At 42.2% G+C, this 26275-nt stretch overlaps 1 protein-coding gene across 1 annotated transcript in view; it reads right to left on the bottom strand.

Moving 5' to 3' along the window:
• Nucleotides 1–9503: 9503 nt before the first annotated feature.
• LOC137373252 (ral guanine nucleotide dissociation stimulator-like 1) overlaps nt 9504–26275 on the bottom strand; it is a 66189-nt gene continuing 49417 nt past the window's right edge. The window contains exons 13-19 of the mRNA XM_068038102.1: nt 23991–24074; nt 23342–23374; nt 21252–21373; nt 16986–17075; nt 11088–11187; nt 9579–9679; nt 9504–9537 (exon numbers count right to left, since the gene is read on the bottom strand). Coding sequence (XP_067894203.1) covers nt 9504–9537; nt 9579–9679; nt 11088–11187; nt 16986–17075; nt 21252–21373; nt 23342–23374; nt 23991–24074 — 564 coding nt within the window. The remainder of the gene's footprint in view (nt 9538–9578; nt 9680–11087; nt 11188–16985; nt 17076–21251; nt 21374–23341; nt 23375–23990; nt 24075–26275) is intronic.

Below are 26275 nucleotides of genomic sequence, written 5' to 3'. Positions count from 1 at the left end.
AGTTTGGGGAAAATGGCTGTAAAAAGGACAGTGATTAAAACACAGTTACCAGAGGACAGGCTGTTGGTCTCAGACCAGGAAGGACAAGCTTTTCAAATGCTAAACCAAAACTCACTCCACGCAACAGAGACATTGCCTTCTGCTCTCAGCCTGCCACCCACATCATCACTGGCTCCAAGCTGGCTAAGGAGACAATGAAATCCATCGGTTTTATATATAATCAAGTCAATCGGACAACAGAACCCATCGGAAACAGTTCACACCTCGTATAGTACTCAACTAGATGATGCAAGACCAACAGTTGCCACTGTCCGTCCCCCCCTCCCCCAACGAAACCAGCTAGATGAGAGGCGGGAAAATACTACAGATTCAAACAAAGCTTTCTCTCCAGGGACCAATCAAAGCATTTTCCATCGTCTGACAAGATCAGTCAGAAAAAAAGGGAACATTCCGGTTTTGGTGGAAAAAGCAAGACCGCTGATCAGTAGAAGTGAAGCAGCCTGAGGAAGGAGAGGATTAAACAGTTAATGTCAAATGGACAGCAGCCACACAGCTCTACAGGACAGAAGATCAGAGCACGCTGCTCCCTCCACAACCAGGACCAAAGGAAGTCGCATGCCCTAAGGAATGGTTACGGCTCCAAGGACTTCGATCGTAGAAGACACGACCCGGCATCCAAAGTCAGCAGGGTGAGCATTTCATCCACAGCCTGCAGAATACTCAACTCACAGCCATGTGGAGAGTTACCTCTGCATGTCCCGAACAAACCTTAGAAAAGGGGGTTAGTGTCGTGTTCGCAGTTAACCGACTGTGGGTTAGGGAACATAGAGGGGCTTAGTTTAAGAAGTCCAAGGGGAAGTAATCTATTTGTTGTTCGTCATATAGGAACATTAGCATGGGTTTTGCCATATTGAGATCCGCAGTACATATTGAACATACTTTCATTATGAAAAATCTGAAACCTGTGTCAATTGCATCATTCATCAGCCTTCTGTGTGATTCATGAAGGTAAGCCCAGACCTTCGACTGTAAATAAGTGGGTTCAGTCATGACCAGCAAGGCTGAATGAACCTCACACGATGTGAAACACCCTACAGAGCGTGGGGCGTGATGTGTATCCATCGGCATTAACCGAATTACCGTTTAAATGTTAATAAATTTGACTTTTCTTCTTTAAACCTAAGAAAGCCTGTTTGTGCTCATTTCTTTGCCTTATATTTGGAAGCGGTGAACAAAGATTCACCAAAGGAGGAGCTCCAAACACAGTGTGTTTAAAAGTAAAGCCTGTTACAGTAAGACCAGCTGAAGGCTGAAGCGGATCCCCAGACACCTTTCTCACCTGGTCAAAACAGAAATTTGGGTGCCTGTGTCCGTAATTTTACCCATAGACAAACAAGAGAAATTGGAAATGGGAAGCCTAATTGTTCCCAATCAAAAAGAGCAAGTTTTCAATACAGGTTTCCTCCTGGTCATGTGTGATTGAATTCTAACATGTCTGCAACTGAAGCTCGCAGTTCTCCAAGTCAGGGTGAAGTAACTTGGGATAAGTTAAAAGCACTGTCTATGGAGGAGTTGAGGAACACGGCTGAGCAGTGTGGGATCACAGTACTAGGAAGTCTGAACTCCAAAGGCTAGTGGCCAACCATTGTCTCCTTGAATCTGAAGAAGCAGAAACAGGGTCAGAAGCAGAATCTGACAGGATATTGTTAGCAAAGGTACAATTGGAACAGAGGAAACTTGACTTTGAGGAAAGAGAGTGGGAGAAGGAGAGAGCCTTCCGAAAAAGAACGGGAAGAGAAAGAGAGAGCCTTCCAGAAAGGAATGAGAAGAGAATGAAAGGCGGGAGAGAGAGAGAGAGAAAGACAGGAGAAGGAACAAGAGAGAGAGGAGCGAGAGATAGAAAGAATATTCCAGAACGAATCCGAAGAAAGAAGCAGCTTGAGTTAACTCAGGGGTGACAGAGTAACCCCAGAGAAATAATAGCAAATATGGAGCAGAATTCAGGCTGGGCAAAAAATTGCTAAAACTCACTTAACTAATTCCAAAATTCAACCATGAAGATGTGGAGGCCTTTTTTGCCTCTTTTGAGAAACTGGCAAGCCAGCTAAAACGGCCAGCTGAGACCTGGTCTCTTTTACTACAAAGCAAGCAAACTGGAAAAGCCATGAGGTTTATTCCTTGTTGCCAGATAAGAGTTCAGCAAATTATGAACTGACCAAAAAAGCTATCCTTGGGCATATGAACCCTCAAGAAGCAAGCTAATCAAACCTAGCTGGAGTTTAAAAGAAGTAAGCAGCTGGCTTTTGACCAGTGGCTGAGGACTCTTAAAATACCGCACAGCTATGTGAATCTCAGGGAAGTAGTTCTGCTGGAGGAATTTAAAAACTCTCTCCCACTCTGAATAAAGACCCATGTCGAGGAGCAGTGCGTCCAGAGAGGCTGGCAAGAGGCCATTCTGGCTGATGAGTTTGCTTTAATTTATAGGTCGGTTTCCCAGGGGAAAACCTTTCCTAATCACTCCCACAAATCCGAAAAGGACAAAGGGTGGGAAGGTGATCTCCACCCAGGCAATCCTGGGAGAGAAAGGAAAGCAGGAGACACAGGGGGCCCTCCAGACAAAAAGGAAGGTGCAGTGAGCAAGAGTGAGACCCGGAGACCTGTGTGCTTCCATTGTAATAAAGCAGGGTATTTAAAAGCTGACTGCTGGAAACTAAAGGGAAAATCGATAGGGTTAATCAGGGCACACCTGCTCAGTAAAGACGGGGACCTGGTGCAAAACACAGAACAAGCTGTGGCTTTAACTGCAGCAAGAATGCAACCCAGGAAGCTTACTACAGCCAGTGCTGGAAAAGCTGATAGGATTCCTGAAGGCTATCAGGGTTTTGTGTTTGAAGGGAAATTAACCCCATACCCCTCAAGTGGGGCCAGCAACCCCATAGTAATTCTCAGGGACACAGGACCCACTAGGTCCCTTTTACTGGGAAAAGGCCTGACCTTTCCCCCAGAGAGTGCAGTGAATACCAAAATGGTGGTGAATGGTGTTGGAGGGCAGTGTATAACTGTACCTGATTACCGGGTAAAACTGCACAAAGATGTGGCGGAGTACTGCAGGAGTTGCTACATATGGCAGAATGAGGGGAATCCCCGACCTACGATGAAACATGCACCCCCTACGTCCTGTACTGGTGTTAGGCAGACCCTCCATCTGAAGGCTGGTGCACTGTAAGGGACCCTGACCAGGAACAAAAAGGGACAGGCATGTGCAAGGCTGGCAAAAGTTTAGAAAGAGAAGGGGAAAAAGTGACCAAGAGGGCAGGAAGCCCGAGAGAAAGTCCTGAAGAAAATCCCTACTGTCTGGTCAGCCAACCCCGAAATGTGTGACCCCACATCCTCCTACGTAAATGCAGACTCTAGAAGCACCCCACCAGAATTGCTAACATCATTTACAGGAACCTGCAGAGATAAAGAGAGACAGACCTCTAGGGGGGGCACAGAAACCATGAGGGTGATGCCTCACCTAGCCAAAGTGCCACAGGAGAATACGGTCATGTCTGCACAACTACCTACAGGTAGGAGTGTCTCAGAGAACAAAGGGGAGATTAACAAAGAATCATCCCCCACAGTCAGAGAAAAAGGGAACCACCCATCCACTGAAGTCATTGGGCATTAGGCAAATTGAAGAAAAGCTTGCCCAAAGAACCACCTGGTTACTGGGATGCCAAAAAGGGGAAATTAAAGCAGCACCCAGAAAAGACAATGTTAATAAGCTTTAAGATTTATGAATGCATGGAAATGAATGAGAGAAATACATGGTTTTCTTTCTCTCTATATTTCTCTCATACCTTTTAATGAAATGTGTCTTTTTTTCAAATCGCATTTCGTTCCGCTGGGTGTGAAGGTGTTGTGCAGGCCAAGAATGAGGCACATAAATTTTGCCACATGGACATTAAACTTCAAATTGTTGCTGGGAAGAAAAGAGGGTCTATTACAAGGAATTGCCAGGCCCCTAGCCGGAAAGACATTTTTGCACACTAGCAGACAATGTTGGAACAAAGGAACCAGTCCCTTCTCCCAATACACAGAAGACGTGATCAGACCAGTTTAGTCATATGACGGACTAGTTGTTGCAGGTTTTGAACTCGCCACAGAGAATTTGAAGACAGAAAGCTGTTGGCTCCTGGATTGGGAACATCTCGATCTTGTCTCCTCTCGTCTCATTCTCCCCATCTTTGGAATCCATTGAAGACACAGGAACCCTAAGAGAGAGAGAGACAAGATTTAAGAAGAATACTGGGCCCCAACGAAAAGCAAGAATTACCTCCAGCAAGAACTGCCTACAAAAGGACTCAACAGTGAGCTCGAAGCACAGTAACAAGAAACTGTTCAGAGATTGCCTCAAACCTCTCCACTTTATCTTTCTTCTGCTCTTTTCTGTCTCTATTTGCATGTGCATATCAGGTATGCGTGCTCGCGTGGGGCGCAACGTGTATCCGTAGGCGTTAACTGGATTAGAGTTCAAATTTAAGTTTGAATAAATTTCACTTCTCTTCTTTAAACCTAAGAATGCCTGTTTGTGCTCATTTCTTTGCCTTATAATTGGAAAGCGGTAAACAAGGATTCACCAAGAGGGAGTTCAAAACACAGTGTGTTTCAAATTAATTCCTGCTGCAGTAGTCCAGGTGAAGGTTGAAAAGGACCCCTAGACACCTTTCTCACTTAGTCATAACAATGTATACAAAATATAAAGCTGAACATGAATTCAAAATAATTGCAACATCATGGCAATCATAAACTTTTTCCTAATTTCTAGCAGCTGTCCTTTGTTGTAGATAAGTTTGATTCTGTGCCTGCAGAAGAGATTGAAGAACTGGAAAAATAAGAGAAGGCAGGAAAGGTCTGCTAAAGATCTCAAGGGCTATTCCACGACTGAGTGGTAGGTCACACCTGCACAAAACGTTCGTCTCCTCACACTGTAATCCTGCTTAGTGTGCGCGTCAAGGTTCCCTCTTTGGGTGCTCTGGGTAGTGTTGAGCACGATTGCGTTCGCAGCCAAGTCTGTTCGTCTGAGTTAGGAATTCTCAGGAGAAGGTCAAGGTTCGCAGGGTACCAAGCATGGAACACATTGGCCTTCTCTGATATCACCAACTCTGAAAAGCAGGAGAAATGTACATTGGTATTTACACATACATTTTTATCGTGTTGATTGGATAAAGCATACAACTATAATCTAGATGTAGAATTATGAATGGCTGAGAGTAATAGGATTAGAATTTGTTGCAAGGATTCAGAATGTATCACAAACCCACAAGTGAAAAGTTTGAAGGTTTACACCATTATTGCATCGGCCCTATAACTGAAAAGAAAAACATTTTTTAATCTATGCTCAGGATATGCTGGCACAACCAGAATTTATTCCCTGTCCTTAGTTACCCCCCCGAGAAGATCAGTACTGGCTGCCTTTTTCGTCACAGTTTGATCGAATTAGGTGGCTTGCTAAGCATCTTCAGAGGGCAGTTAAGGGTCGACCATGCATGGGCCAGGCCAGGTAAGGATATCAGGTTTCCTTTCTTAAAGAACATGAATGAACAATTGGGTTTTTACTCTGGTCCAACAGTTAAACAGCTATTGAGTTACCACTGCAAAACATTGACAAACGTCATTCTTCCTTCATTGTTGGGTCTGAATCTTGGAATTCCCTACCTAATAAAAATGGGGAAACACCATCATCAAAAAAACAGCAGCGGCTCAATGATAGGGCCTGTCCCACCACCTTCTCAGGGCAATGAGGGATGAACAATAAATGACAGCTTTACCAGTGAAGCTTGTATCCAGAGAATTTTGTTAAACCCTGACTGGAATATCATTCCACAGGCACTGGGAATCCTCACCTAATGAGGCCTTCTGCTTGGTGGAATCTGGACAGTGAGAGTTGACAGGATTTTTAATCATGAGAGAATCACAGCCATGAAGGCTGATCCTGTCTTCAACTTTTTTCTGGTATCCACCTTTCAACAGAAAAGGTGGTGGGGAGGGTGTTACTGATTAGCACATTCGGTGCTGAGGACCCCATTGAATTTTCCTGCTTCATCGTCAAGGTGCTCTGCAGCCAACTGAAAAAAGATGGTTCTTGATTTCAGTAAAATAAAATGTTTAATGCATTGTTGAATAATCAATTTGAATTACAATGAAGAAACCAGAATAATGCTGATAAATTCTGAATTATTTTTAGTTCAATCCACAATAAACTCCAGATTTGTACCTATGACACAATATAGCTTTTCGAGGGATTAGCTGACATGAGCCACTAAACTGGAGGAGGCTTTATGCTTTCATTAGGTGCTGACAAATAGCTTGTTACTGAGTAATGTGAAGCTAAATGACTCCAAGTTGGATCCTGCTGAGTGCAGTTGGGTAAGTTCAATTATAAGAATCTGGATTTTCCCAGCTTTTTGTGAAATCAGAAGAAAATATAAATCTGCTGGCAGAGGTTTATGTATCTTTTGGGATAGATTTATCAAATTGAGACAATTTTCACCCCTCACCTCGATCTTGTGAAATGGTCTGTGTGAACTGAGAATTCTCAGGAGGTTCTGTTTCCACGGTCTGCTTGGATGAGGCTCTCTGCAAAATAACAGGTGTCCTATCTTGGTCAGTAACATGAAGAAATAGAAAATTAATTACTTTTCATGAATATATTTTATATATAGAGAGAGAGAGAAAAGTGCAAGACCTTTCCAAAAGGCAAGGTTCCCAAGTGTTCTGTCTCAGCAACTTATTCTCAAAGTATATGAGAAAAGGCTTCAATGTCACCTTCTTCAAATTTGGATACTAATCGGGAATGGTGTAAGAAATCACAGCTTGTCTCTGGACTAGGATCATTCGAATTACCAGCGGCTTCTCCACTACGCAAAGATAATTTTTCCCTCACCAATTCAATCTGTCTGATTTCACTGTCTTTTTGTGCTTGTAATTCCTTCTCAAACTTTTCCCTCTGGAAAGCACTCTCTCTCTCCCTCTCCTCTCATTCCTCCTTTCTCACCTGAAATTCGAACTCAAAGCTGTGGTTGTTCTCCTTCCAGCAGAGAAGGTGATGTGAAGATTTGATACAGGTTGTAAAGGCTGATTAGATCAGTAATAAGATGAAAATTCTGACCATTCGTTGCCTTTATACACCCACTCTGCTGTATTAAAAATTCCCATTTCATATCTTGCAATGGACTGATTCCATGTTTTCAAATCGACACAAGGGATTAACAAAGGAGGCCTTGAAGCTATGTGAACTTGGGGCATATGGCAGAAGACAGAGGTGTAATAAACAGCACAACATAGTGACGTTATCTTTGAAACAGAAGTTGCTTCCATCTTTACTCATTGCGCCACTAGATTTACTAGAATGGCACCAAGAATGAAAGACTTCAGTTATGGGGTGGTTGTTGTTAGAGCTTAGAAGGTCAGGGGGAGATTTGATGGAGGTGTTCAAAATCATGAAGAATTTGATAACTTCTCCTTATTTACTCTGATTCCAGTGGCAGAAGGGCCAGTAAACATATAATTTAAAAAAAAAATAATGTCATGGTGGAAGAATCAGTGGTAAGAGGAAGAGGGTTTTTTTAAATGCAGCAAGTTATGATTTGGAATGCACTGCCTGAATGGGCGGTGAATGCAGATTCAAAAACAACCTTCAAAAAGGAATTGGTGAATTACTTGAAGGAGGAAAATTTGCAGAGCAATGGGGAAAGGACAAGGGAGAGGGACGCACTGAACAGCACATTCAAAGAGGCTACACAGACACAATAGGCCAAATGGCCTCTTTCTATGCTGTATCATTCTATAATTTTATATCTATCCTCCACTCATTGCATGTTGTTGCAGAAATAATCCTACTTCTATCAGGAGACTTTGCTATAGTTTTGGTCATGAGTTCAGTTTGCAGTAATTGGCAAATGTTGTGTTTAAATAGATTCTGTTTGCTATAAAATGTTTGCTCTAAGACCTGCCCAGTCCCGGCCCACTCCAACTCATTGACATCACTCTCAGCCAATACTCACCTGGTAATTATTAAACTCTGACGTACAGAAGTTTACTGTCTGAATGCTAGCTTGCCCTAGTAAAGCTAAAAATTTAGCTAACAAATATTTTCTTTGCCAGAACTCATCCAGAGGTTGTGTTGAATTATGATGCTTAAATATCAGAAGAAAGTTTCCAAAAATCACACTGAGCTATTTAGAAACCACAATCAAAGAGGCTTGAAATAATTTTTCCCAACATAAAATATACGAGTGGGTCATTAAGTTATATGTCCAGCGTGTTACCCATGTGACCAATATTGTTTAGATTTGATTAGTCATTTTTGAATCAGTCACATGGTGACAATTCTATTTTGGACTGTACCTTTCTCCACTCCTATTTTTCATTTGCTCTCTTCCCATCTTTGAAACTTCACGTGAGCCAAGGCCAAGGAAGAAAAACTGTTCAAGGACTCTTCTATTATTACTCAATTAACTAACAGGAGGTGCCAGAGGTGCCTGTGGTTAGCTACACACTCATTGAAGAACCCAGCGTTCAATCTGTACCTGCTTGGTACATTGTTGCAATCAAGTACAAGGATGGGGAGAAATCAGAAATTAATAGATTTCAGCTCATTCCCTGAATAAGGGTATGAGTGTGCCACACCTTGGTGTGGCCTGTATATTTAATGAGTAATGTCAGCAAAACTCAAACAGTGCTGCAACATTCCAAAAGAAAGTTGAAATGATGGCCAAAATACTCAAGAGACAGAAAAGATTAGATTAGATTAGATTAGAGATACAGCACTGAAACAGGCCCTTCGGCCCACCGAGTCTGTGCCGAACATCAACCACCCATTTATACTAATCCTACACTAATCCCATATTCCTACCAAACATCCCCACCTGTCCCTATATTTCCCTACCACCTACCTATACTAGTGACAATTTATAATGGCCAATTTACCTATCAAGCTGCAAGTCTTTTGGCTTGTGAGAGGAAACCGGAGCACCCGGAGAAAACCCACGCAGACACAGGGAGAACTTGCAAGCTCCACACAGGCAGTACCCGGAATCGAACCCAGGTCCCTGGAGCTGTGAGGCTGCGGTGCTAACCACTGCGCCACTGTGCCGCCCATATCAACAATGTGGAAATTAAACATTGCGAATTAGCACTAATAGCAGCCACACCGCCATCTTCAATATGACGAGATGGCAACAAATGGTCTGAGGTAATTTTTTTCTGAAATACAAGAGGAACTTTTTTTAAATGTCTGTGAATATATTGACAGAAGCAACAGCCATTAAGCAGCATGAACATGACTAATAGAAACAATCCATTTACTTACCAAAGTGCTTTGGTACAGATCGTCATCCTCTTGCCTGATTCCGATGTTATCGTGGCCATTCTTCTGCCTGCACCCAGGAAATGCCACTTTTGAAATGCAGGCAGTCACTGAGGCCGAACACTTGAGAGCCCAATTGCCGGAAGTTGTTCTAACAGAACGCTTCTGAATCCAACTGCAGACGGCTGCGAAGATGGAACGCCTGGGAACCTTGGGAGTGTGGGACGATGATGATGATGATGACGACACACTACTAAGCGAGGATGATACTCCCGAGGAGACAGTGTCCACAGGGCGAATGGGTGAATGAGACGATACTTCAGATGACTGCAGAAATTTATTTTTGATAAAGTGTGTCAATGATTATATCTCAGAAAGTTCCCTCTTCCCAGTTACATCTATTGTGCTATGAAACTCCCTGGCACTTACCACACCCCCGCCAAAACAAAAAATGGAGGCATTGTGGATACAACAGCTTGGTCTTGAGAAGGGGAAGTAATGCATGATTCCATGATAGTTAAACTGTGAAATCTTTCCATTGGTTTTCCTCCCTCGCTCAGCCAAAATCTGCTCCGAAGAATGATGCCGCCATCTCACATCCACTGGTTGATAAGCCAACATTGACAGTTCATCATTTAGCACGTTTGTAAATTACCCAGTTAGATTGTTAGCACATGGCATGCACAAATTCATCACGGCCATTACATTTGAATACTTCTGCTAGTGTTTTAACTCTAAGTTATCAAATAATCCCTTTGCTTTTCAGTTGAACACTCAGTATTTGAACACTCCTATATCTATGCAGATATTTACTTGACTGCCTCATCCAGTTACTCATTGTAACTTTGCAGCATCCACCTATATAGGATGAAGTTGAAACACATCCTGTGGTGCTGCAAGGCTTGAACAAGTCAAGAAAGAGCATGAGTGCAAAAAAGTATTGGTGAGCTTGCCTGAATGAGAAAGCCAGCCAGCGCACATACAGGCAAGAGCTCGAGAGACAGAAAGAGACAGCAAGAACTAGAAATAGAGAGAGTTAGAAGGAAGGAAATTAGGAGTCAAATCACTCAGGTCATTCTAATGCAGCTCTTACCAGGTGAGTGCAGAATATTGGTAATGAAGAGGCAATAAAGGCACTGAAGAGGGGGTGTATAAGGACCAAAAGAGGAGAATCCATAAATAGGGAGGGTATTTTGAAACAGAAATAGGACCCTAAAGACGCAGAACAGATATAATAATGGTTAACTGAACTGCTAAAAGACTGAATTGCTGACATTTCCAGGGAACAGGTGAGAGACACTTTCTACTAAAACCAATGATACCAGCTTACTGATAAACTTCCAGGAAACACCACCCTTCTGTAGAGAAGATGCTAAATAGCAACTAAAGGTCAACTATAGAAAAAACAAAGCCTGCATTCAAGAGGGAATCTGGTGTGCATGCAGGGAGGTGTATTACGTTGTTGCGATTTGGGCAGCAGTTTACTAGATTTAATCCCAAAATACCGTTTTTGATGGACTATGCACTTTAAGCTGCTACAGTCACAGCCCAGGTGCTAACTTTATGGTCAACCATGAAGTCATTAATAATCTTTAAAGAATTAAAATTAAAGATTTTGGTTATTAGTGTGACAATATGTTTTAACACGCAAAGCTTCCTTCGAACATATTTAAAGGATATAAAATATCACACAAAACAAGCCAAGCTTGTATTTCACAGTAATCAAATCACTGACCGAGTCCATGTTCTCCCCCGAGCTCCCGATCCGAGGGGATTTCGGCTGGTCACTGCTCTTGCTTGGAGTCCTTTCTGCGACCTCTGTCCCATGAAATAGCCTGCATGAGGGAAAGGGATTCATCAGCAGAAACACTGAAAGAATACTAAAGTTGCTACGCTGTACAGAAAGAGTTTACTGCTGATTCAGGTAGCACTTGGTAGTTGGTCATCCAACAATGGCCCGATATAATGAATAGTTTTTGCAATTTATTAGAATCACCTGCTCTATTCCATCCTGGGCCTGTAATGCAACTTATTGAAATAAAAACAGAAAATGCTGAAAATACTCAGGAAGTCTGGCAGCATCTCTGGAGAGAGAAACTGAGTTAGTGTTTCATGTCTGTGATCTTTCATTAGAACCCATTAACCCATTTATATTTTGATCACAAAGAATTACATTTGAAAAAGGTTCTTTCAGAGGTAGTAACAGTAATAATCAACAACTTAATTTATCTAGCTTTTATTAACATCATAAAATATTCCAAGATGCTTCACAGGAGTGTCAGGCCATAAATTTTGTCACCCAGTCACATGGGGATATTAGGGTATATTTTTATGTTAACAGCATTTTTGAATCTGGCAATGCTTTTGTATAGAACTGTCTGCATTGAAGGCAGTAGAGTTTCAATGTACAGGTATTTGATTTCTGTGCCTGATTAAAATCCAATGAGATTGTTGATTTGAATCTAGCAGGCTTCATAGTACGGGAAATGTCTGTCCTCTGCACTGCTCTGTCATTGGTAGATTAAAGCACAAATCCATCAACATAAAACAGAACTGAGCAGATTTTCCCTATCTCTTTGGGCCCGTACAAAACAGAGAGACAGGAACCCATCACAAATCCAGCTATGTAGAAATAGAGCCAAATTTGAATTGAATGTACAAGTTAAGGCAGATACTTTGACTTTACACAAAATGGGAACATGGTGGAGAGCAGCATGAGAAGTAGTTTAGGAAGCTGCGACAACATTTCATTCACAAATTCAGGTACTGTACATGTAGCAAATTCATGTCATCTGAAAAGGACAGGAAACTGATGCCGATTCTGTCCAGGAGCACAGAACTGGGCCAAAGATTTATCAAGTGCTTGTTGTGACATATTTAAGTAAAAGACAAACATCCAATATTTATGGTTGTATTAACAGCAAAACAATATTTGCCGTCATTACTCCACGGAGACTGACAGCAACTTCGGGAGTTCACAGATGCGCGGAATATCGTGGTCTTCCAGCCACCTCCAGCGTGATGCCACCACAAAACACATCTTCCCTTCCCTTGTCAGCATTCCGAAGGGATCGTTCTCTCCGCGACCCTCTGGTCCATTCCTCCATCACCCCGGACTCCTCGTCCCCTTCCTACGGCACCTTCTCATGAAATCACAGGAGGTGTAATACCTGCCCTTTTACCTCCTCTCTCCTGACCATTTAAGACCCCAAACACACCTTTACTGGAAGGCACCTGTTTTCAGAGAAAGGGCCTGTTTCAGTGCTGTATCTCTCTATGACACTATGACTCTCTATGAGTAACTAATTACAGAACAGCAACAGTCAAATTAGCTAATGACTTCTGAATAGTCACTTGAAATAAAGTGAAGCATCAACTAATGATTTACTGTAAGGATCTGCAATTCTGAGGGAATAATTGATTAGCCCCACTGGCTGCTTTCCAGTCCTTGCAGCTTGATCCACAGAAATAAGCATAAATAGTAAACCAGTTGTTTGGCACAGATGGGATGATGCAAACAAAATGATAATTGAGCACTTTAAATCCCTCATGCTGACATTTACAGGGGAATAAGAACAGTTTGCAATCTCATATTGTAGATCAAATACACTAGACTGTACATTGGGGTTCTTAGATCGCGGCAACAATGAAGCCACATTAGCCTACATAAACCACATATAAAAACCATATCGTAATAGTGAGAGAAGTCTACCAGGCAGTGAATGAAGTGTTTCCCTTCTCTTTCTTGGTTTCTATATAACATATGGTCAAGGCAGCCATGTGCCACACCACAGAGTGTGTGAACGTCATATTGCACCAAGGAATCATACAAGAGTAGGGAACTTTGATAATAGAACAAACTTAAAGGCTTTGTATCTGAATGCAGAAAGCATTCGTAATAAAATAGATGAGTTAACGGCACAAATAGAGATGAATGGGTATGATTTAGTGGCGATTACTGAGACGTGGTTGCAGGGAAACCAGGTTTGGGAATTGAATATCCAAGGATACTCAGTATTTCGGAAGGATAGGCAGGAAGGAAAAGGAGGCGGAGTAGCTTTGTTAGTAAAGAAAGAGATCAGTGCTGTAGTGAGAAATGATATCGGGACTGGAGATCAAGACGTAGAATCAGTCTGGGCAGAAATAAGAAATATCAAGGGAAAGAAGTCCCTGGTGGGAGTTAGCTATCGGTCCCGAAACAGTAGTTCCGCAATGGGGTACAGTATAAACCAAGAAATACTGGGGGCTTGTAAGAAAGGTACGGCAATAATCTTAGGTGATTTTAATATGCATTTCGACTGGATTAATCAAATTGGCAAGAGTCGCCTCAAGGGAGAGTGCATTGAATGTATTAGAGATTGTTTTTTGGAGCAATATGTTGTGGAACCAACCAGGGAGCAGGCTATTCTAGATTTGGTATTGTGTAATGAGTTGGGATTAATTAATCTCATAGTTAAAGATCCTCTAGGGAAGAGTGATCATAGCATGCTAGAATTTCAAATTCAGTTTGAGGGCGAGAAACTGGAGACCCACACTAGTGTTCTGGAGTTAAACAAAGGTAATTACATAGGCATGAGGACAGATTTGGCCCTAGGTGGACTGGGCAGGAAGACTAAAGGTTGGACAGTTGATGAGCAGTGGCAGATGTTTAAGGAGATATTCAATTCCTCCCAACTAAAATGTATTTCAGAGAGGAAGAAAGATTTTAAGAGGGGGAAAAACATCCATGGCTCAGCAAGGAAGTTAAGGATAACATAAAGACAAAAACTAAGGCATACCATATTGAAAAGGACAGTGGCAGGCTGGAAGATTGGGAAACTTTTAAAGATCAATAAAGGGTTACTAAAAAGGTAATAAAAAGAGCAAAGATAAATTAAGAAAGAAAACGAGCGCAAAATATAAAAATGGATATCAAAAGCTACTCTGAGTCTATGAAAGGGAAGACAGTAGCTAAAGTGAATGTTGGTCCTTTGGAGGATTAGACTGCAGAGTTAATAGAGGGGAACACAGAAATGTCCGAGATACAAAGTGCAGAGTGGCCACCATTTTCTGCACCCGCTGCCACTCCTGGCAACAGGACAACAATCCAGGCTAATAACTTCGAAGCTTTTTTACCTGCACACACACACACAGAGACACACACACACAGACACACACATAGAGACACACAAACACAGACACACATAGAGACAGAGAGAGCGAGAGAGAGACACACACGCACAAACACAGACACACACGCACAAACACAGACACACACAGAGACACACACACACAGACACACACATAGAGACACACAAACACAGACACACATGGAGACACACACAGACAGACACACACAGACACACACACACACACACACACAGACACATAGAGACAGAGAGAGCGAGAGAGAGAGACACACACAAACACAGACACACATAGACACACAAACACAGACACACATAGAGACAGAGAGAGCGAGAGAGAGAGAGACACACACACAAACACAGACACACATAGAGACAGAGAGAGCGAGAGAGAGAGACACACACACAAACACAGACACACACATAGAGACACACAAACACAGACACACACACACAGCCACACACATACAGACACACAAACACAGACACACATAGAGACAGAGAGAGCGAGAGAGAGAGACACACACACAAACACAGACACACATAGAGACACACACACACAGACACACACACACACAGGCACACACTCAGTCACACACTCATACACAGACACACAGACAGAGACACACACACTTGCACACAGACACACATGCGCACACACGCACACACGCACACATACACAAACACAGAGACACACACAGACAGACATTCACGGAGACACATACACACTTACGTACACAGACACACAAACACACAGACACACAAACACACAGACACACAAACACACACAGACACACACACAAACACGGCTCTATGTTACCTTGTACATAAAAGCATATCTGATTACTGCAGTGAAGCTTCAAACATGAATTCCTAAAGATAAAGTAGCAAGGTAGAGTTCTTTTTTGCTGCTGCTGACCCACATGACAATAGATTAAATTTCTGACAAAGTGGAACGCAGATCTGATTTTCATTCAAATAGTTCAAATATTTAATTTCCATCACGTACGCTCACAACTAAGTGCAAAATCCTTTCATTTTAATACATGTTTTCTTTCGGAGTCTTTCCTGACAATGCAGAGCATGCGCAGAGCGATCGCTGACGTCATCAGTGCATCTGAACATTTGCCAGCTTGCCAGGATGAATCTGCACATGCACACGGTGACGTCACCACCAATAACAACAGACGCATTGCCTCACCCCCTCAATGGCTGCAATCACTGCCTCCATTCATCCCAACAGTATCCCGCTTCAGCCGCTCGCTCCCCGCTAGCGCCCCCGACTTGCATCCCGACTGCTCCCTCCCCACTACCACCGCCCCCTGACCCCGACCGCTTGCTCCCCGCTATGGCCCCGCCTGACCCCTCCACCCCGACCGCTCACTCCCTGCTACGGCCCGGCCTGACCCCCCCACCCCGACAGCTCTCTCCCCGCTACCAGCCCCCTGACCCCCACCCTGACCGCTCGCTCCCCGCTACCACCTCCCCAACCCCCACCCCAAGCGCTCGCTCCCTGCTACCGCCCACCCGCATCCCACCCCAACCACTCTCTACTACCACGCCCCACTCCGGCTGCTCGTTCCCTGCTATCACCTCTCCGCCCCCGGCCAGTCGCTCTCCGCGGCACCACTGAAGAAATGGTTGGCAGTAGGTTGCTGAGGGTGGAGTAAGTAGCTGAGGGGAGGCAGCGGCGAGGCAGGGAGGGGGTGGCGAGGCAGGTAGTGAGCGGTGAGTAGACGGGTGCAGGATGGAGCGACGAAGAGAAGTGCAATGGTGGGAGGGAGTGGGATACTGTTGGGGATGTGATGGAGGTGGTGACTACAGACACTGATAGAGTTTGGGTTTAATTTTTTGTGACAATTGAGCAGCAGCATTTTTATTACTGGCAGCTGTCTGAGACATCACAGATAGTGACGTTTCAGTTGATGAGGCTGCATTTGTACATGTGCCAGTACTACACCACCTGGTGGTTCTGTTGTCAATAAACGCAGCCTTTTTCTTTTCCCTCTTCTACATAGACATTTAAAAAGGTGGAATCTAACCATGGTGCATAAATTGCAATCAATGGATACTGGGAGAGGAATAACACATAGAAATCACTAGACATGAAAAGACCTCGGCCCATCTGGTTCACCTTCTACCATCCCAATAATCATATGATACAATGATAATGGAGTTGTTGACTAGACATAGTGTTCAATCTCTATCAATTAGTCTACAACAGATATAGGTATGAGGTGAGGAAACCCCAGTGTTGGAGCGATTTGAGTCCAAATTCATTTGTTCTTCCCAATTATGCTACACTTATCACATGCCTCAAATTATTCAAACTGTATCAACCACCAAATCTTCCCAAGACAGTAAAACAATAATGGCTACACATCAAAAGGCTCCATTCACGGTGCAGCTGTTGTACATCATGTCTATTCACTGATCCTATAATAAAGGATGCTGTCCTCTGAAGTAACCAGATGAGGTGTCTCCTCTGCTTATTAGGTGATACTTACAGACTGAGGCACTTCACCAAACTCTTTCTGTCCTTTGGTGATGATGGACTGCTTTCGGCAGCTGCCTCTATTTCACGGGACACATTATAGCTGCAGGATGGCAGATAAGCACATTTCAGACAAGGTGCAACTAAAAATAAACAATGTTCTTGTTTAATGTTCTTGTCATTTTTGAGAATTCATTTTTCACACTAATGATTATTTTACTTCCAAAAGGCACTTATTTTTCAGGCAAGAGAATAATTCATATTACTTTGATTAATGATTGACAGGTGCAACAACCAGAATGGTTCTCACTATTGCAGCCACAATCTTTTCTGCTGTGTGAAAAGCAGCAAGAGAAGTATGTAACTCCACGTGTCAGACATTCTCAGAGGACAGCCGCCATCACCCTTCACAGCTTTTTTGCAGGACACACTGAAGGGAACAGAAATATGGTGCAACCTGTACATTGGATGGAGGAAAGTTAATAAGCACTGGGCTTATAGAAAGTGTACTGGTTAGAATTGGAAGTTGAACTTCCAGTGCTTAGAGTGATAGAAAAAGTTGCAGATTCACAACAAACAAAGCAAGCACCTGGCGTCAACTGCACTGCTATGAGAATGCACACAGCTGGGAATGGACATTTCACAAGGAATGAAAGAAAGAGGAGGATCAGTCACCTCAGGTAGCCAACACTCAACATGCTAGGTCCAGTGATACTAAAATGAGGGAGCGAGTCCTGTTAACCAGCAGTAAAGAGAAGACAAAACATAGGAGCAAGAGTTAATGTTAAATGGCTCTGGAATCTTCAGTGAAATTCACTGAAAATCATCCAAAACTGCCCAAAGGAATCTTAGAATTTGAAGTGCAACTTATGTTCAGTGCAAACTGAGTTTCTGTGATGCTTTGCGCTAGTTTAAATATCATACTAGAAGCTGATCCCACCCACAAAACTGACCATGTCCCCAGATCAAATTAATCATCATTGTGGGTACCCGCTAGTCAAGTGGATTTGTGGCCCAAGGAGGTGCTTAAAATTAAGCCTTTTTTTCACAAAAAGGCGCAAGAATACTTAACAGGCACATCTCAAAAACTCTTTTCCCATTTACTAAGAAACCACCGTCTGCAAACTAATGTAGCAAGTAAATAGTTTGTATTGTTTTTGTCCTGCTAGGCCCCCACCTGCCAAGAATGAGGCACATTAATATTGTCATGAAAATTGATTTTAAACTGTTACTGGAGTGAGGAAAGGACTTGTTAAACAGATCAGTTGTGGCTGGAAAAGACATTTGCATATTAACAGATGATGACTGGAAGAACAAAGGACCATTCCCTGACACATTCAACCCACAATGGACCTTAATCACCAGGTATTGTCTGTAAGAGGAGCATTCCAGGCCCTGCTAAGATGATACAATCCACAGAGCCAAGACATGGTCAGACCAGTTAGTCACATGACTAACCTCCTTGGTGACCTGGGGTTTTCTGAATTGTACATACAGTTTGAACTGAGTGTGTCTGTTTGCTCTTGGACTGAGAAGATCTCTCCTGTCTGCCTGCTCCCATCTCTTTCTCACAAGCCTCAGAATCCACTGTGGACACATGAACCCCAAGAGAAAAAAGTCTCCGACAGTGAATAAGGTATAAGAAGAATACTTACCCCTCACAAAAAGCAAGATCTACCTACAATCAAGGACTCTACAGTGAGCTTGAAGAACCGTAACAAAAACTCTTCAGATATTGTCTCAAATTTTTACACTTTATTTTTCTTCTGCCCTTTTCTGTCTCTATTTGCATGTGTGTATCGCGTGTGCACGCTAGTGTTGGTGCGCATGTATCTGTAGGCGTTAACCGAATTAGAGTTTAAGTTTAATAAATTTCAACTTTTCTTCTCTAAACCTAAGAAAGCCTGTTTGTGCTGATTTCTTTGCCTTATAATTAGAAAGTGGTGAACAAGGATTCACCGGGGGTGGGGGGGGGGGGGAGAAAAAAACAGTGTGTTTAAAATTGAACCCTGTTACAGTAAGACCAGGTGAAGGCTGAGAGGGACCCCTAGACACCTTTCTCACCTGGTCATAACATTTTTTAAAGTAATTTTTAGTTCTTTAAACTCCGCTTACTCACAGGTGGTGGACTAGCCACTGATTAAAATGTTTAATTTTTGTAATACATCCATTTTCAGCTGTATTAATAAAACTGCACCATATTATCACTAGATCAAGGAATATTTTTTGAGGCAAACCTATTCTTAAAATCACTTTCGAAAAAGCTGATCAGTTGTGTTGGGCTATTGCAAATTTTATGTTTGTGATATGCAAAAACATATTTGCATATCAAATCTGAAGTATTGCTTTTGAGAGAAAAAGAAATACTTCTCAAAAACTGCTGAAATTTATATCTGGATTATCAATTGTGCCCAAAGTGGAAACTCTGGGCCAGGTTTTCAAAATGGGCTCTCTGTATCAGTCTCTCAGTAAGTCTTTGTATTTCTCCTGTATTTGTTGACTTATTATTATGATGTGTTAAATAGGCAGATATCCATTCACCAAAATGAGGAAGCTGATGACAGTCTCTGATCCACAACTTGTTTATTGTCAATTCATAGTTCAGTCCAAAGATCAGTTCCCACTCTTTGAGTCACAGAGTTACACAGCACAGAAACAGGCCCTTTGGCCCATCGTGTCTGTGCCGGCCATCAAGCACCTACTATTCTCATCCTATTTTCCAGCACTTGGCCCTAGCCAGGAATGCTATGGCATTTCAAGTGCTCATATAAATACTTCTCAAATGTTGTGAGGGTTCCTGCCTCTACCACCTCATCAGGCAGTGCATTCCAGATTCCAACCACCCTATGAGTGATTTTTTCCCCCCTCAAATCCCCTCTAAACCTCCTGCCCCTTACCTTAAATCTATGCCCCCTGGTTATTGACCCCTCCACTAAGGAAAAAAGTTTCTTCCTATCTAAACTATCAGTGCCCTTCATAATTTTGCATAGCCCAATTATGTCCCCCCTCAGCCTTCTCTGCTCCAAGGATAACAACCCTAGCCTTTTCAGTCTCTCTTCATAGCTGAAATGCTCCAGCCCAGGCAACATCCTGGTAAAGTTCCTCTGCATCCGCTCCAGGGCAATCACATCCTTCCTATAGTGTGGTGCCCAGAACTGCACACAGTACTCCAGTGTGGCCTGACTCGCATTTTATACAGCTTCCTGATTTGTACTAGTGTTCACCACTAAGTTTTTTTTAATGTATTTATTGTCATCTACAAAGTGACAGTGGGCACATCCAAAGAATATCTTGCACCACCAAACCCGCACCCCCCCCTCCCACCCCGTCCATTTTAGTGTAAGAGTCAAAAAGGTATTCACCTCAGTGGTGATCTAAACAATCTGATTTCAAACTTCTTGCGTGGCCAGATTCCACATTCCCTATTTTGTAATGTCTGCCCCCAGCCCATGCTGAAATGTCTGGCTTCATTTGCTGTTGCCTTTGGCATCTCCTCAATTTTCCTTGTATCCCCATCCACTCTCCTTCCCAATATCTATGTGTATCTATCTCTTATCACCAGTAGCTTGATCAGATTCAAAGTTGGTGTTCCGAAGGCTGCTGTAATTCGAATCCCGAAGCTCTAACCAAACTAGAGTTTTTCAAAAAGTTTGAAACAATCTTTCCACTCAAGAAATCCAAATGAGTGACCTTTTCCACGATTGGAAGGAAAGTATTTTAAATACTACCAATTATTGGTAAATAAGTGAATAAGTTGATTTTTCTTTGAATTTGTTACATTGTATTCTTTTCTCATTCTCTCCCTCTAATTTTCAACCATTAAAATGTATCTCTCTTGTCTTGATTAAATTTTATATGTGGAATGCTTTGGTCTAGATTTCCATGTTTTATACAATTTCTCGACTAACTCTTTGTCCAGAGGCAACTCCTCAACTGGGCAAAAACCCAGCCCTCAAATTCAAAACTATGATGAGTATCACCTGCTCCCTATTAACACTGAAATGAGACCCGTTTCATTAAAGGGACCAGCATTTTCAATCTTGTCATGGTGTGTGTTACTATATACTAATAAAACCCATTTTGATACAACGATAGAACTCTTGTGATGGGTTGTGAGCACTATCCTGCGCAGTCAGATTCCATTACAAAATTATTTGAAATCAGGGACGGGAAGAGACTAATTGAACTGACAGGCTCACAAACATTGAACAGCCATTAAAATCATAGAAGATGACACAGACAACACAATATGAACATCCATTCTCGCAATACCACTCACCTTTCTTCATCAGTCAAATATTGTTGATTGTTGAACCACCTAAGAAACTTAGGGACTGGGGTGATGCAGTAGTTGTTACATGCAGACTTTAAAAGTTTAATTTGTGCTATCACCTCAAATTCCTGAAAGAGCATGGAAAGAAACAGTAAAAGTTTAAAAAATACACAAAGCATTGCTACTGCTACACCTAGTCACTGGTACTTTTAACTCCTGACCAAAAACTACTTTAAATACGTTTTGTTTGCTGGATACTCAATGCACAGTAAATCATGCCTCAAAGTCTCACTGCAGTGGGAAAAAATGGCACAGACGTGGCACCAAAGAGATGAATCTATACAGGTTATCCAAGGTTGCTTTCAGGCTACAATTCCTCTCAAAGCAGTGCCTGAAAGATGAATCTTCTGAAAAAATATTAATCAAACATTCATTTTAGAACAATATCATACTGATAAAGGACTGGGAGAGAAGAAAATTTATTCAAGATTGCTACCTTATTTGAAAGAAATTCTGATGAGTAGAAGCTCATCTACAGTTATTGATCCAAGATGTTGCACCAGAGTGAACTTTGTGGACTGCAAGCGGCTAGAATATTCTGAACCACAACACTGCAGTGTTTTCTTTTGATCACTTACGATGGGCCAAAGGGCCTGTTTCTGTGCTGTATAACACTACGACTCTATGACTTGTGGGTTCTCTGCTACATCTTGTATTCAGTGACAGTTTGACAGATAAAAGGGAAAGACTTTTCCTATCAAACGTTGACAACAGCATGTTACTGTTGGGATATAAAGTGTAAGCCAGTATTCATCAGGCCCATTAAAATATACACACTTTATAATCATCCACTGCTTAGAGCAGCCATTTGATAGATTTATAGCCCCAATTTTAACCTATTCACCTCACTGGAATCTTACAGGTTTGGGACAGATGCCCATTTTGCATCCCAGTTGATTTTATGATCTATTGAAGTCAAACTGAGCAGGGCAGTTACTGCATCTTACCTGAACCCACTCAATTCCCGGGCTAGGCTAAAATTGGAACTCACGTTACACTTTTAGAAATGAAATTTCACTGCTTTCCACATCGTCAAGTTCTTATCATGTTATCATTTTCAGGTTCTCTGCAGAATGCTGTGACATGAAATGAAATTGCTTCAAATATCCTCAACAAAAACCTTGGCAATAAATGCATGTTTGAAAAGTTGGTACCAGCAACATCAGAAATGTGAAGGAAAAATGCCCATCACCGGTGATAACCTAGGAGCTGCACTTGGAATCTCTGATGTGTCATGAATGTAACTGATGTCTATCTTCTGAAGGAAAGTACTGTGTGAAATATTGAGAAATTATTCATCCGCTTTCATGATTAATGAAAAACTTGCAGTCGCACCGAGACATAATTCAGTAATAATCTCAATCACGTATCAACACTGGGTACAGGCTGTACCGGCAATAACTGCTGAAAGGTAAATTACATCAAGTTAACAACACAGAAAAAGGCTATTTGGCCAGCTGGTCTGTGTCAGTGTTTATATTTCTTCCACCGACTTCATCTGACCTGATCTGAATATCGTTTTATTTCTTTCTCCCACATGCCCACAGCCAAATACTTGCAAGTTGATAGGTAAATTGGCCATTGTAAGTTGCCCCTAGTGTAGGTAGGTGGTAGGAGAATGGTGGGGATGTGGTAGGGAATATGGGATTAATGTAGGATTAGTATAAATGGGTGGTTGTTGGTAGGCACAGACTCGGTGGGCCGAAGGGCCTGTTTCAGTGCTGTATCTCTAAATAAATAAATAAATGCACTTATCTAGCTTCCCCTGAAAGACATCTACGCTATTCATCACAACTACTGCCTGAGGTAGCAAGTTCTGCACTCTAACCACTCTCTGTGTAAAGAAGTTTCTCATGAATTCTTTATTGGATTTACTAGTAACTACTTACGGCCCCTAGTTTTGGAATCCCCCCACCCCCTCACTGAACCCCCCACCACTATCCAAGTGAAAAAGAAAGCCCAATAACATTTAAGGGCATGTTTTCCCCCCACACACAACTTTGAAAGTTTTTCAAAATGTAGTAATTCATACTAACCCTTCGTTTCTTTTCAAAATTGATCAAATCACCCTACAGGAGAGAAATAAGGACAAAAAACATGAATGCGATTTGTAGAAAGGTTAGATTGTACGACAAAATTATGGGCTTGAATGGTCAAGAGCGAAATACAACCCTGTAAACTTGGCTCCAAATTAGTATGCGGTCAAAACTCAATCATGTATACAACACCAAAGGTGTAATAGATGCACTGCCAAGTCATTATTTCATAAAATAGACAAGTCCTTCTCTGCAGTCAAATTCATCAACATCAATTTGATTATATAAGTCAGTAGCTATTTGAGAATGAAATGGTGTGTGATGTCCAATTAACTGAAAATTACCTGCACACAATAAAATTGGGCAATTTATGCAAAATTTTCAGGATACGGAAAAAATAGGGCTATATTCATAACCAGCTGCGTAGCAACTAGTGTGCGCTTCATTTACAGTGTTTGATTCACAGTGCAAAGCATTAAATTACAATAGCCATGCATATACTTTTTCTCATGTCTGCCTTTGATCAATCTCAGTAGTTATTTTATTGTTGCTTTTATTCTCATCTTCAAGAAACCTGCATTGATACGGTTACTATAGCAACCATCAGCAAAACAGGAATCCCAACATGTGGTAAAACAAACAGACTTACAACATAATCTGGAAGTGCAGTGTCCAGCATTGTGAGATCGGTGAGGAATGTGCCCAGGTAAGGCACAGTTCCTTGCATCACATCCTATAAAATAGAGGCAAATTTGTTCAACCCATTTTGAATGTGTTAATTGCCACATTTCCTGAACATACTACCCATAATTAACTTGTTCCCTTTAGTATGCATCAAAATCAATTTGCAACCAGAACATTCAGAACATTTAATACAGAATGGTATAATGATACAAAGCTTGATCCACATAGAACAGGAAAGTTTGATTCCTAGTCTGTACTGTGTTAACCATCTCAATCTTTGGGTAACTTTGTCATGTGAGCTCTTCCACACGTTACTGTTATAAATAACATTAACCATTCTTGCTTATTGTGAACACTTCAGTTATATACAAAGATAATGCACATAAACAGCATTGGTTAAATACAATATTGTCTCTTTCAACCCTAAACCACAGGCAGTTCACTTATTTGTAAATACAGGCAAAACATTAGATTGTCCTCTATCTTTTTTTTCTTCTTTTTCTCCTCATCTCCTAAAATTGACTGAATTAATGGCTGGAACCTGGTACAACCCGAGGCCATCCTTCATTTGGTAACCTAGGTGATGACTGTTTGTAGCCTATTCCATTAGAGGGCATCACCGCTGAGCTCATTTGGCTCCTCATCTGATACTCAGATATGCAACTTTCCAGCAGGAGCGAATGGACAGCTATCAGGAACTCAGCTAGTTTTGTATAATTTTACAATACAGAAGAAGGGTGTTCAGAAAAACATAAGATAACGTATCAGCCCCAGGAGCTTGCTCTGCCATTCAATAGGGTCATGGCTGATCTCAGACCTCAACTCCACTTTCCTGAGTGATCCTCACATCCCGGGATTCCCTCGGGGTCCAAAAATATATTGATGTCAGCTTTGAATATAGTCAGCAACTGAACATCCACAACTTTCTGGGGTTGAGAATTCCAAAGATTCACAACATGTAGTGAAAAAAATTCTCTTTATCTCAGTCCTAAATGGCTGACCCCTTATTCTGTGACTGTGCCCCAGGGTATTCGACTCCCCAACCAGGGGAAAAACAGCCTCTCAGCACCTATGCTCCCAAACCCTCTCAGAATCTTGTGTTTCAATGAGATCACTTCTCATTCTTCTAAACTCAAGACAGTTTAGTTCTTGTCATGAAGACCCCCATGTGCCAAGTATGAGGCATTTAATTTTTATCATATGAACATTAATTTTAAACTGTTGCTGAAGAAATGACTTGCCTAACAAGATCACAAGACATTTGGCTGGAGGACATTTGCATACTAAGAGACAGTGCTTGTGGAGACAAAGCAACTACTCCTTTGGTCCAATTAACCCAAATGGATTTTGATCACCAGACATTAAAGGTGTAAGGACTCACATTCCAGGGTCTGCTCAGAATCCACAAATGCAGGAGTGGTTAAACCAGCTGGTCACATGACTGACCTGCTGGTCCAAGCATTTTTGAAGTACACACAGGACAGTTTGAAGACAGACTGCAGATTGCAACTGGACCTGGAGCAAGAGGGCCTCTCTCCTGGATGGCTCTCTCTCGCTTTCTCACAAGCCTCCGCACCCTCGAAAGTCACTTAAACCTCAAGAGAGAGAAGACTCCTACATCAAAACAAGTTAAAGTGTGCACTGGGCCCCAACGAAGAGCAAGACTTACCGGCAACCAAAGACTCCACATTGAAGTCAAAGGATTGTAAATACACCCAGCCATTGTCTCAAATTTTTCCCCTTATTCTTTCTACTTTTTCTGTCTCTATCTGCTTGTGTGTTTATCACATAAGCATGTTATCGTGGTCGCGTAGCCTATTCGTAGTCGCTAACCGGATTAGAGTTTAAAGTTAATAAACTTCCACCTTTCTTGTTTAAATCTAAGAAAACCTGATGGATTTCTTTGCCTTACAATTGGAAAGTAGTGAACAAGGATTCACTGAGGGGGGAGCTGCAACACAGTGGGCGGAATTTTATTTGGGTGCCGCGCTGTGCAGTGGCTCCCTTTAAACTTGGTGGGGTGCCCACATTCAGCTGCTGCCAGAAAGCCCCGGTGATATTTCATGCGGGGGCTCATTAGCATCACTGCGCTGAGCACCACCCTCCCAACCCCCATATTACATGGGGAGAGGTGTGACATTGGGCGCAGTGAGAGACCTTTTGACAGCTGTGTAGCGGGTGCTGGGGCCTATTTAATGCGTCCCAGCACCTGTTTCCTGACAGCTGTCAAAGTAATATTTAGCTCACTGT

Source organism: Heterodontus francisci, chromosome 8, assembly GCF_036365525.1.
Source record: "Heterodontus francisci isolate sHetFra1 chromosome 8, sHetFra1.hap1, whole genome shotgun sequence".
In the NCBI taxonomy this organism is placed as follows: domain Eukaryota; kingdom Metazoa; phylum Chordata; class Chondrichthyes; order Heterodontiformes; family Heterodontidae; genus Heterodontus; species Heterodontus francisci.
The sequence above is the reverse complement of the archived record's forward strand: the minus strand, read 5'-3'. Positions and strand labels throughout refer to the sequence as shown.